Source organism: Leuresthes tenuis, unplaced genomic scaffold, assembly GCF_036924035.1.
Source record: "Leuresthes tenuis unplaced genomic scaffold, fLeuTen1.0.hap1 SCAF_14, whole genome shotgun sequence".
Taxonomy (NCBI): domain Eukaryota; kingdom Metazoa; phylum Chordata; class Actinopteri; order Atheriniformes; family Atherinopsidae; genus Leuresthes; species Leuresthes tenuis.
The window spans coordinates 16,317,005-16,329,933 of record NW_027325368.1 but is presented as its reverse complement, the minus strand read 5'-3'; the positions used below and the strand labels follow the sequence as shown (position 1 = coordinate 16,329,933).

General features: G+C 41.2%; 1 protein-coding gene across 2 annotated transcripts in view; it reads right to left on the bottom strand.

Moving 5' to 3' along the window:
* The window catches only part of kcnab1b (potassium voltage-gated channel subfamily A regulatory beta subunit 1b), a 34,687-nt gene extending 23,410 nt beyond the window's left edge, over positions 1–11,277 (bottom strand). The window contains exons 1-2 of one of the 2 annotated variants that reach the window (XM_072363586.1): positions 6,525–6,953; positions 5,302–5,847 (exon numbers count right to left, since the gene is read on the bottom strand). In XM_072363586.1, the coding sequence (XP_072219687.1) occupies positions 5,302–5,516 (215 nt within the window). In that variant the 5' untranslated portion in view covers positions 5,517–5,847; positions 6,525–6,953. Of the gene's footprint in view, positions 1–5,301; positions 5,848–6,524; positions 6,954–11,020 lie in introns of those variants that run through there. The other variant, XM_072363585.1, reaches the window with a different exon arrangement.
* Positions 11,278–12,929: the final 1,652 nt, after the last annotated feature.

Genomic DNA, 12,929 nt, shown 5'->3' with positions numbered 1-12,929 from the left:
TAAAACCCCCTGACATTTCTTTTTCTGTCATTTAAATGCAGAGAATCTCACACACGAGTGAAGCTAAGGGGCCCTTTAGTTGATCCTGTGTTGAAACACATGTGGGCAGATCCAAAGTGGCAGATTCAGTATGGTGTTGATCTTCGAGAGCGAAAGGCAAAAAACATATGATGTCAATCAGAAAACCCTCAGTTCCTATGATTTGATATATAAATACAAGCTAAATATACAATACCAACATCTAATGTCTTCCATGAACACTTCGCAGCTTGTAATTTTTTTATATTTGACAAATGCACATTAAGAGGTAGCTCTATGGGTAGCTCTATCTCATTATGTGATTTGTTTAGCTTAGCTGGCAAGCATTGTTTTGCATTTTACAGTCGTTTTAGTCAGCCAGGATTACACAGCTGCGGCGAGGCTTTCTTTCTGTTTTATCGCTTCCCATTATCTTTCTGCTTGCAGGCTGTTTGGAGGCCGGTTAAGGCGGAAAAGAAAAAAACTGCTTTCACAAGACAGTGCTTTAGATAAACTATCATGTTCACAGAAAGCTATTCCTCTTGTGACCTTTAATTAAAATGTGGTGAGTTCATGCAACTTCCAGGCCTTTGGAACTGAGAGAGTGTGCAGTGCTTACCCATAGGGGCCTGATTGGTCTTTACGCAGAGTGGAGGTTCATGCTACAGGGCTCCTGTTGTGTAACAGTCTGGCTCATATTATCAAATCTACATTTTATAGCAGAGCGGTTGAGGCAAGCACTGAAATTAATGGCGCCGGAACATAAATCTGTTTTCATTGTGTCAAAGGCTGATGAAGACGAGGGGAACACGGTGCCAAACAGTGTGTCTGAACAAAAGCAGCATGATCGGCTCCACGAGAGCAGACATGCGTGAAGCCATGCAAACTCGCACGCATGCACACATGCGCTCCCTCTTCGTTCAAAAGAAAAACATGAAAGATGTAGCCTTTTTTTGTGGTCAGAACTGCTGATGAAACCTGTGTACATCAGTGTTGTCCTTAAATACATTAAATGAGCTGTTTTACAAAGAAAGAAAAGCAGATTTCTTTTTTACTTGCGGCTGAAAATGTAAAAAGAATCTGCTGTCGTATATAATGAATATGTCCTTGATTGAGCTGTTTAACGAGACTGTCTTTATCATACTAACCTAATACAAGTCAGCAGTGATTTTCAGTTGTAAGGCTGATGAGCTCCAAGCAGAGGAAATCCACTACTCTGCTGTTAATAACTAAGGGGACTTGGGAAAAATTATAGTGTTTAGCAAAATTCCCTTCCACCAGTATTTTTCGCTGGGAGGCCGGGTAGTTCAGTGATTTATTAAATAAAATGTCTCGCAGGGGGAGAAAATCGAAAATTAATTAAAAGGATAAGACTAGAGGCACAGCAGATGCAGCCATGAATGCCAGAACGACGTGTGCTCCGAGGCGGCTTCTCTCTCGCAAATAGGACAGAAACTCATACAGTTTCCTACAAAGCACAACTGTGTGTAACTGTGCAACCGAACCTTGAAATAACCAGCATCAACCACGTTTTCCGGTGTGTTCTGCTGCACAAAAAAAAACTGTGTGGCTCATGCATTGCTCACACTGTCAACACTCAGATGTATACACATTTCAGGGTGCCACTCTCTCTGCTGGCAACATGTTTTGCTACACCACGTGTTCTGGCCAGTATATGAAGTGTTTATGGGTTTGTTAAGGGGAAGGGCTGTTGAAAGGTTACATCCAGAGGGCACTGCAATTAGAATTACACTATATTTGGATTGCCATGACAACAACAAAGCTGGGGGTGGTGGTATTATTAGTTTATGCTTGCTGTGCATGCTCAGCACTCCACTTCTTTTTCTTCAACTTGCTACGCCTTCAGATGTTCCTGGTGTCAATGCCACGTGTGCACTTGTTCACTTAATTCAGCATTCCAGTGCATACACCCACAGCTGCATATGCTCTCATCTTTGAGAAAAATCTCTGTATGACACTGTAGTCATCTCACTGAGAAAAGAATATAACTCTTCAATAACTCTTCAAAGAATATGTACGGCACAGGTTCAGATGTGGACGGGATGGCACCTCAGTAGAAAGAGATTCCATGACAGCTGGAATCAAAAGAAACACGAGTAACTACTTTAAAAGCTTTGATGAAGAGGTTTGGAGAGCGAACAAGGAAGTTTTGCTTCTTTGTGGTGAAAGTAGGGTACTTACTGAAGGCTTGAAGCAAGCGTTTCTGTCAGCGTCCCCCACAAGCTTTTACAACGTTGAATCATTCAATTCCAAAAGCAGTTTACTTGCTCAATGGAAGAAAAAAGAAAGGTAAATGCTGGACCGGTTCACACAATGGGCGTCCCCTCGCTTGTGTAGTGCTGAGAAGAGATTGGCCATTTCAAAGTTGTTATGGAAACTAGACGAACCAGTGTGACAATCAGACACTACATGACAGTTGAGCTGCTCCATATCCAATCTGCCCATATTCTGCTAATTGCGCCTTTTGTTTGACGTGACCCATGTGCCCCAATTTCTCTTTTAATTAAATTTCTAATTCTTACTCTTTTTGTGCTTTCTTTCTCTCTCTCTCCTTCCTCCTCTCTAACTCCATGCCTTGCCACGATCCTCTCCTCTCTGCATCTCTCTTGATCTTGACACGGTATAGTGTGATGTCACCCTCTTCTGTGAGTGAACAGGGTGAGGTGCTACTGTTTGGCTCCTGCGGTCTGGGTTAAGAGCTCACTTGCAGAGATAAGAGAGTATTGTTTACTTGGCCCGGCCTTGTTACAACTCCCACACAGACACACACGGAGAGCTCTACCGCCCGCACTCCATAACTTAACTGTCACACTTTCCACAATGTACTGTGCGATTGTGCTTAATTATTAAGAACTAGATGCAGCGTAGTCGGGCTTAAACTGAGATGCTGGAGATCAAACTCAGCTCTAAAATGAGGGCACAGACTGTAAATGTCTAGCTACACCTCAAAATAATGTAATTTAGTTTAAGTACGGTGCCATGCTACTTTAGACTGCTTTCTCTTTATTGAACAGCTTTTTGGTTGGCATATCAGAATATTCCTATCTTACAGATTTAGTCTAATCTTGGTTGTCATGTTAGAGAAATGCTATTGTAACAAGGTTTTCTCTGCATCTTTTGGTCATTTCATTTATGTTGACACTCTAGTAACTTCATTTCTGATTTATTACCTATATTGGTATCAGTAACAAATCTGTTTTAGCATTAGTCTAAAAAATGCTGTCGAAATAGTATTCAGAAATATGACAATGTTGCCCCTCTGAAAAAGAAGGCAATCAGTCAAAAAAGCCCGGCTCCTTGGTATAATTCACAGCCGCATGCTTTAAAGCAGACTGCAAGAAAGTTGCAAGGAAAATGGCGTTCCTCCGGTTTAGAAAACTCTCAAAGACTCTGGAAAGACAGCTGAATAACATAAGAAAGCCCTTTGTAAAGCTGGAACTGCTTATTATTCAGCTCTAAGAACAGTACCAGGTTTCTTTTCAGTCCTATAGCCAGGCTGACAAAGAGCTCTAGCTCTGTTGAGCCTTGTATTCCTTTAACTCTCTTCACCTATAAAATTGTTTCTGTCATAGAGAAGATTCAAGAACTCCTTCCCATCGTTGTCACTGATGTATCATCAAGTAGAGCAGCTTTAGAAGTATCTTTTGAACCTGATTTGTATTTAGACTGTTTTTGTCCAGTCAAACAACAACAATAGCTTCTTCTAAACCATCAACTTGTATTTTAGACTCAATCCTAACCAGACTGTTCAAACTGATGTTCCTTTTAATCAATACTTCCATACTGGATTTGATCAATATGTCTTTGCTGACAGGTTATGTGCCACAGAGTTTTAAGGTTGCTATAATTAAACTTTTACTTAAAAAACCTACTTCTGTTCCAGGAGTGTTAGCTAATTATCGATCTATATTCAATTTCCCTTGTATGTCTAAAGTTCTTGGAAAAAGCACTGCTGCTCAACTTTGTGATAATTTACACAATGATCTCCTCTTAGCCTCTGATAGCGGACTTGTGTCTGTGCTTGTCCTGTATAGATTCCAGTTTGTCCATGTAAACAAAGAATCTTCCTCACACACCAGAGTAAGTCATGGAGTTCTGCAGGGTTCTGTGCTTGGATTGATTATTTTAATTTTATACATGCTTCAATTAGGTAATCTTATTAGACAGCACGGCATACATTTCCATTGCTATATTTCTACAGATGATACTCAACTATACTTATCTATGAAACCAAATTAAACAAATCAGTTGATTGAACTACAACTATCTCAAAGACATAAAGACCTGGTTGACTCTGAATTTTCTGCTTCTAAATTCAGGCAAAACTGGAGTTGTTGTTTTTGGACCTGAGCACTTCAGGAGGAAACTGTCTGGCTATATAATTACTCTATAATTACTTTGACTTCTAGTACTACAGTGAGGAACCTTGGAGTTATTCTTGACCAGAATCTATCCTTTGACTGACATATAAAACAGATTTCTAGGACGGCATTCTTTCACCTTCGTAATATTACCAAAATTAGGAACATCCTGTCTCAGAGTGATGCAGACAAATTAGTCCATGCGTCTATTACTTCAAGATTGGACTACTGCATTTCTTTATTATTGGGCTGCAGCCAGAGTTCTGATGAGAACTAACAGGAGGGATCAGCTCCAGTTTTCTTCTCTTCATTGGCTTCCCATTAAATTCAGAATAAAATGTGACATATCAACATATAAAGCCCTTAATGAACGAGCTCCAACATATCCTAAAGATCTCATAGTTAGATATTTTCCAAACAGAGCACTTCGCTCTCGCTTTAAAGGGTTTTTTCTTTCCACAGTCATCTGATGCATGCAAAGGCTTGGAAATTGGATCGAAGGGAAGTTTTGGTGCAATTTATCTTTTTTTTCTGTCTCTCTGTCTCTCTATGAATTGGACAAATTTGGAATTTAATTAATTTAAATGATGAATAAATGATAAATCTGCAGCCCAGGAAAAATCTATGTATTTTTGTTTTTCTGTCTTGACACAAGCACATTCACACACAGACACCATCCCACTCATCACCCGTCACAGCTCATGCATCTTGTTGTTTTTTTTCTCTATCATTTGCTTCTTTGTTATTCTGCTTGCTGTCAAATTACTTCTCTTTTCCTCACTCAGTCTGAAATGTTGTGGGTGTGAAAACCTGCAACACCCTTCCACTTGCTCCATTCCGCACACTTTCTTCTCTAATAAAGTCTCTATCATCACATCATCATCATCATCGTTTTACATACCGGTACTTCATGCCAGTCAGCTTGGCGGTGGACTCCTTGAGGTTGTGGTGGTAGCGGTGGCTGAAGGAGCCCAGACTACGAGCTATCAGAGCCACCGTACGGAAGCGGGCTCTGGCATGGCTGGTTGTGTTGGGGCTGGTGGCGTTCTGCTTGCTGTGCTCACCATTGCGCGGGGCCTTCAGCCCATGATCCGTACATGCAAAGGACACCTGCATGGCTGTTAAGAAAGTCCCCTAGTTGGTCCAAGAAAAGCAATGCTTTGTTTTTGTGTCCTTAAAGTACTTGATAGTCTATGGAATTTGGACCTTTATTGTTATGGGAAGCTGAAAGTCAGGGGTCCAAGCCAGTCCTTTCTAATGTTGCAGAATTTCATGAGGGAAATGATAGAAAGGGAGGATGTAATTGTGAACTTATTCAGTTTCTTTTGAGAGGAGGGAGATCTGAGAGATCTGAAACCAATTCAACCTTGACTGGACACATCAGTGATGTGGTCTTGGTCAGTGTGTGAGGAGCTGAGATGGTGATCCTGAGCTGGTCAGACTGCACCTGTAAATATAAGAGAGGGTGGAGATGGAGGAAGAAGGATGAAGAAAAAGCACTGAATGAGTCGCTCAGAGAGTGGTCCAACTGAGAAGTGAACTTGACTTGGAGAGGAAAGCATCTCTCCAAATCACAAACAAGAATGAGTGAGAAAAGCCGTCTCTGTTTTCTGTATCTCTGCTGTTTTTTTCAGCTTAACACCTCCTGTTGACATCTTTCCTCCAACATGGTATTCTGTGAAATAAGCTAAAGTCTGTCCCAGTTTTTTCTTGTGTTTTTAAAGCTTATTTTTCTCTTTCTTTGCCTGTCTTGTTGTCTTTGCTTTCAAATTTTTCGATATCTGCTCAGTCTCTCTCACATGCCACTTTTTTCTTTCTCAGATTCTGCCAGGCTGCCGGGCTGCCAGGCGCTATGGGTGTCAAGAAAGTCTTTCTTGCCCTCCAACTGCGACTAAACCCTTTAGTCAAACACCTGAGGTGAGGAGAGTAACACTGCACCACCTCATTGTGCGGTTGACACTGTATGCGCACATGCACATCATCATAGAAACTCACATCTTAAGAAGAAGGTCGTGCTTCATAGAGGCATAAATAAAATATTTGTGTGCACATATTTTCTAGTAAATAGCTGCATTTGCTTCCACTCACAACACACACACAAACCAAACCTTAAAGTGTTCTTACAATGAGGTGCCAGCGATCAGTGAGAAAGACAGATGAGGCAGAGTTGAGTCATGTGTGCTCTCCTACAACTTTCAGAGAAATCAAGCGGTGTTCCAAACAGAGTGGAGGTCCCGCACAGATACGAATTCCAACAGAAGAAACGCTTTCCCTCAGCTGTCCACAGACCAAGCAAAAAGCCTTGTCCTGTCCCCAAAGTCCTCAAGGAAGTCGCTTCTTATGGTCCCTGGCTTTGCAGCAGGAGAGCTCTGTTTGATAGAGGTACCCTGGAATGGTAACAGAGAAGCAAGGCGGAGGAGGAGGCGAATGGTGGATGCATATCTCACTTCATGGAGAGGAGGACAGATGCAGTGAAGAGGCGAGGAGCAGCGTTTGTTGAGCGCAGTGTGAGGCAGTCACTGAATGAGGGGGAGAGACAGTGTGTATAGGCGACTGGCTCTGACTGAGTGGCTGAAAAAACTGCAGTACATTTCACTATGGCGCCACACAGAGAGAGGAAGAGAGAGAGGTAGATTCTGAATGGAAATGAGGAGAGCTGAGCTAACTTGATGTATGTGGCGTGTCCTCTTACTTAAAGAATTCCAACTCAAGCAGGATGTTAAAGTGCCATGAGCTGGTAAATTACATAAATTACATTAACCCTCACGTGAGCATGTGGCATATGGTTTGCTTCAATGCACACCTTACTTGCAATCTCAGCTGTCTGTTGTTTTCTATTACAATGCACACTTTTGTTACAGAGCCTTATTGTTCATATAACAAACACTTCAAGTCTGTATCCTTCAAAAAACAGGACAACAGCATTACATGCATTAAACTGTGAGAAATTACAATTCATAGTTTATTTCAGCCAAGTAAAAGAGGACCAAGACTGACTTGAGTTGTTGAGTACAGATGGGTGTAAGTGCTATATAAAGCAATAGAGCACAAAAAACACTGAACAGAACAGAGCCTTACTGACCTTTCCCGCATTGCTATTATGTGACAATGCCAGATTTCATGGTTCATTGAAGATCCACACACCTCGAGGCCAACATGGCTTTATTTAGATCATTGCGATTGTGGTTGATAAGCATCGACTCTTGCAAAAATACGTTCAGGAAGACTGCGCCATTTTTAAAGAGTCCATTTTACGGTTATTTAATGGTTGACGGTTTTATTTTTGGAGTTGTACTTGACTAGGTTTGCATGGTTTACTGTTCGAAATAGTCTATCAAAGTACTCATTCTGTGCCAAACACTGTGTGAAACACTGTGTGAAACACTGTTTGCATAGACTGAGATAAGGTTACGCTTGTTGAGACAGTGTCGAACTGAGGCAAAGGCTTTTGGGAGTCAACATCTAGCAATTCCAAATGCTTCTGAATTTTCACATCATTGTTTGAGCTCCTTTCCTTCTAACATATCCATCCATTTTCTATACTCGCTTAATCCATCGGTCGGGGGGGGGGGGGGGCACACTGGCCCACACATACATGGGGAGAACATGCAAACTCCACACAGAAAGGCAGCCTGGGAGTTGAACCAGAAACCCTTTTGCTGTGAGACAATGGTGCTAACTACCACACCACCGAGCAGCCCCTTTAATGCTGCTTTGAATGGTCATGGGATTGACGCAAAATGGAAGTACCATTGTTTGAAATGTGCTAAACTAGCCACTGGTTGTCTGGGTGATGTCGTCAAGTAAAGGAAGAAAAACCTGGATGACAAATGAGGCAGTTAACAAGCAGCATCTTTTGTGGGAGAAAAAAACTCCCTTTGGTGAGGACTTTGGGCTTTGTAGACCTGTTAAATGCAAAACTACATATATACACCAGTGAGAGAAAGGGAACAATTCAAAAAGTTGGTCAAGAGGAGCATTTTGGGAGGAGCACTGATGGTGCAAGTAGTTTTTTTTTAAATATGTTTTTTTTCAATCTGACAACTTCTTCTTCTGAATGAACCTGATCTGAATTAATCTATGAAATGTGTTTGATGTGAGTTGTCCTTTGAATTACATGTAATTCATAGGAACGGTCTACATTCTAGGGGAAAGATTATACATTTTTTTTGAGAAAATAGAGGTTTTAGGAAAATCAAACATTACTCAGGATTGATTTAATCGAAGCAGAGACGGGCCAAGAGATCCCAATCTTACTCCTTTTTTGAGACCAATGCTAAAAAATGCTGGATTTCACAACTCCCATAATACAACAACAGTGCTGTTTGGTAAAACTTGCCTCCAGTTATTAGCTTGTGGATTCTGTTGAATATGGAAGATCTTTGAGTCTTAAAACTCAAGCGGACATTAGTCTTGAGTTTTATTTGTATAGCAACAAATCACAACAAATGTCATCTTAAGGCACTTTTGAGACATCAAAGACATCATCAAGGGTATTTTTGCAAATGTGGACAACTCCCTCCAGGGTCTCAGCAAACTGTTCTCTTTGCTTCCCCGGGACACGTAAAATGATTTTGATGTGTGAAATTGGTTGGCAGCTTTGGTGCTGCCACCTCTACATCTTCCACGGCCTCTTTGTTTTTTTGATATGAGCAAGTCATTCCTATATGTTCTAAAGAGTTAGCTTCGCTGCTAGATGACGCTGTGAACATACCTCTAATGTCACAAGCACCTCCAAGGCTTCTATTTTCTGTCTGTTGATCTCATTTGAAAGTGTGTCAGTCTAAAGCGTTCGCTAGGGCTGTTACATTCTCTGCTGGAATCCCCAATGGTCGATAATGCTGTCACCCTGAGGCAACCTTCTCTGCTTTAACTGTTCTAATGAAAAAATCTAATAGGCTTCTGAAACTCTCTTGCTAAACCTCCATAAGGCGAGCGTGCACATGTTTGGAACCCTGGAATTCAAACAGGTAGTCTGCAGCTTGATAGCACTGCCAGTGGCTCACCACAATACTGTATCAAGTCATAGCAATAGCAAGAATTTTTCTTTAGTCACTGCTACTCAAATGCAGCCCTCTGTAACTAGATTCGGTTTCACATAATTACAGCTTTGTAAACAGTCTGCTGTGTGACAAAAATGATTTTGTGTTGCACACATTACTATTATGTTCAAAAGGCAATTCAGCCTCTAATAAATAGTTTTTGTTATCAACGCTCACCTCCTGTAGAGAAAATTAGGGATAATGAGCGAGGAAACCTTTCCAAGCAGCCGCAGTCCCGGCTCTACACTGCTCGATCACTTCTGTCTATATGTTTATCTCCATTCTCCTTTTGCTCACATCTTTAGCCTGTCTCTTACGTACTTGTTTTCCTCCTCTACCCCATCCCCACATTACACCAGCCTGTGCTACAGATTAGATTGGGAGTGCAAGACATTAAGATGCATTGTGCGTACAGCATCCTAATTGTGACTCTGTGTAAACATAATACCAGAGCTATTAAACTTCACAACTATGCCTAAAAAATTGATGAAGATGGGCAACTCTGTGTCAGACATGAGGCCGCAATTCTGTGTGAGGGCATTAGAGAAAAGGCAAGGTCAGCCATCCATCATCCACAGCATCAAAACCATCATCTTTGTCAGCCGTGTGACATTTTGAATCCACTGTGGTGAGACTGACAAATGCTGACATCTTCGTTGTGTCTGCCTCTACGCATACCTCCAGCTTGATGCACCTTATGTGACTGCCCAGCAGGCATGTGGCTACACAGTGGGATATTGAATGACAAGGAGGCACTGAATGTAGGGCCATCTATTCCCAGTGGTGATGCACTTACTGGATGATAGATTTAGTATTGATGAAAAGTTTGAGTTCCTGCAGGGTGAAAGCTTCAGGATAAATGGCCAACAAGCACACTTTGGTGTGTTCTGATAAAACAGCACAGATCACAGCTCAATCTGAATGCACCGGGGAAGGTGTCCCGTGTGTATAAACCTCCCACCTGTTGGAATCAGTTTATGCCCTTCATCCCTTTGCTTTAGGCTTTTTTAGCTTAGCAAAAAGGGGGGAACAATTGCTAGTATCCCTGTGTTTTCCTGTGTTCCCTTTTGCCAAGTGAAACTAATTGTATGAGCTAGATGGGAGAAAAATCAATATAGCAATATATCTTACAGGTTTTTCCACTGAAAAAGAAACAATTGTAAGAAACAATTGAACAAATTTGGAAAGGAAAGGTTCATCCCATTTAAACATACAAAAGGTCATTATAATGAACTACCAACAGCTCTCTGCTTTGACAATCATCTCAAACATTTAAAACTTCTTTAAGTACTTATTCACAGCCTCTGTCTTTTAACGGTACTAAAACCTGCTGAAATGAAGGAGGACACTGCAGCCTTTTGATTGTGGTTCAGTGTGCTTTAAAAATCAGGTCCATTAGGAATGGGAATAGCAGATCACACGGACTCTTCAAGAATTCTTGAAAGTATTCAGGCACCGTGAAAATTCAGCGCTACTTCTAAAACTTTTCTTTCAAATTAGGATATTGCAGCATAGCCAAAATTCATAGCAGTGCATAGAATTTAACAATATACTCCTTGACTAAACACAGTGTCCTACCTGTAGACCATGCTGTCACAAGGAAGAGTAGATGCCTGAAAAAAATGTCTGTGTACATGAAGAAGTTCCTCCACACTCTGCTGCTTTTGAGATGTGTTGGCTTCAAAACTTCCTGGAAGACAGCTGGTGGGGCTTAGGGGGAACATCCTTGTTCCTGCCCCTAGCCTCTGCTGGAGGTAACTAGGGCAGCGATCCAGTCTCGGTCCCCCTCTCTGGCTGGGCACAGAGATCTCCCCACAGGCTGCTTTGAGATACATGTTTCACACAGGCTGATGAGACTCTGTCTTTTGTTAGCATATCCCTTTCAATATTTTTAGCCCTTCGTGGTCTCCATGTAAGTACAATGCAATGTTGGTCATGTGGGACATCACTGTATTTGTTTTGTTGAAGTGCCTCTATCGTGCCTCTGGGCTAACAGAGCAATTTAAAGCATTACCCCTGACACAATTTCCATAGCTGTTTTAAAGTACAAGTGTGCTGAGACAAAGCCTGTACTGCCAGCCAAACAGGCACACACAAATAAATAACTCACAAACCGTACCAAAGGATGTTACAGATCGGGGGCCAACAACAGCTGTGCCACACCTGTGATGTCAACTTTATTCTTAGATGACAGACAAATTAGAAGACAAAGGCAGAGCTTCGTTTGAGCTCCTGGTGGCTCCCGCACAGCAAGTGTGCTCGTATATGAGGGAAGCCGAATAAAGCCGCACGGGGTATTTCTGTCCACTTGTCTTCTTGATAGATGTGTAGTAAGTACAGCCAATTTAAGTTGCAGCTGACAATAAAACCCGATCTACCGTGGTGTGCTCTTGAGTGATTTATTAAATGATGACAGAAACTCAGCCACGGCTATTTGAATGGCATAGTGGTCCAATATGAATATGATCATTTGGGATCATTTTAAAAGTCAGATTTTAAGATCTTAATCTGCAAGTATTAATGTTCACTTCCATCAATGTAGTTGGTATCTCCATAAAGGTTGGCTTTGTTGTCTGTCTGTTTGTGGTCAGGATTATTCAAAAAGCAATGGATGCATTTTGGATACATCTGGATTCTATACATATATACATATATATATACATATTTTTTTTTTGCTTTTGGAGCTTTTATATTTGATAAAGTGACCATACGCATTAATAAATTAAATGTATATAAAACAAACAAACAAAAAAATAAGAGTTGACAATGTTGCTGCCAAATAACCAACAGTGTGGCTGTCTTAACTGAAGCATATTATGGCACAATCCTTGCTGCTCAGTTCAGTGCAACTGAGAGGTACACTGCTTCAAGATGTGTGATTTTGGGAAATATCAAATAAAAGATGACCGATGTGAAGAAGTCAATATTGTTTGCCATGGCTACAAAATAGTTTTATGTTGCACAGTTGGAGATATATAAAGAAGTGTCAGTCTTGCTATCATAGCCTGGGATAAACTGACCGCCAGAAATTCAGGATGAATGTCTCACGGCATAACTGATGCACCTACTCATCGACCAATGGGGATAAAGTATTATATGATGCCCTGATCAATGCAATGCTGGTAGATGGGTATTTATGGGGTAAAATGTGCAAAATTGAATGTTTGGGATTAAAAAAAAAAGTGAAAATGTGTTGAGATGTACCCACAGACACTTTGTTTGTGTGACGAGTCCCTCAGCTGTTTCAACTTCTTCACCCAGGTGGATCTTCACTGGGGTTACTGCGATGTAAAAGTCCTCATCAGAAGATGTGTGTGCAATGCTGTGCAGATGACCATGCATGCAGGAAAGTTTCAGATTCATGCCACACCTCTTGTAGAAGGGTACCAATCTACTGAAAAGTGACAAAGTGGTCTATGTATGCACCCACAAATGAGTATAATTGGCTTTGGAACCCCAAAACTTGTATGAGACTATACAGCCTTTG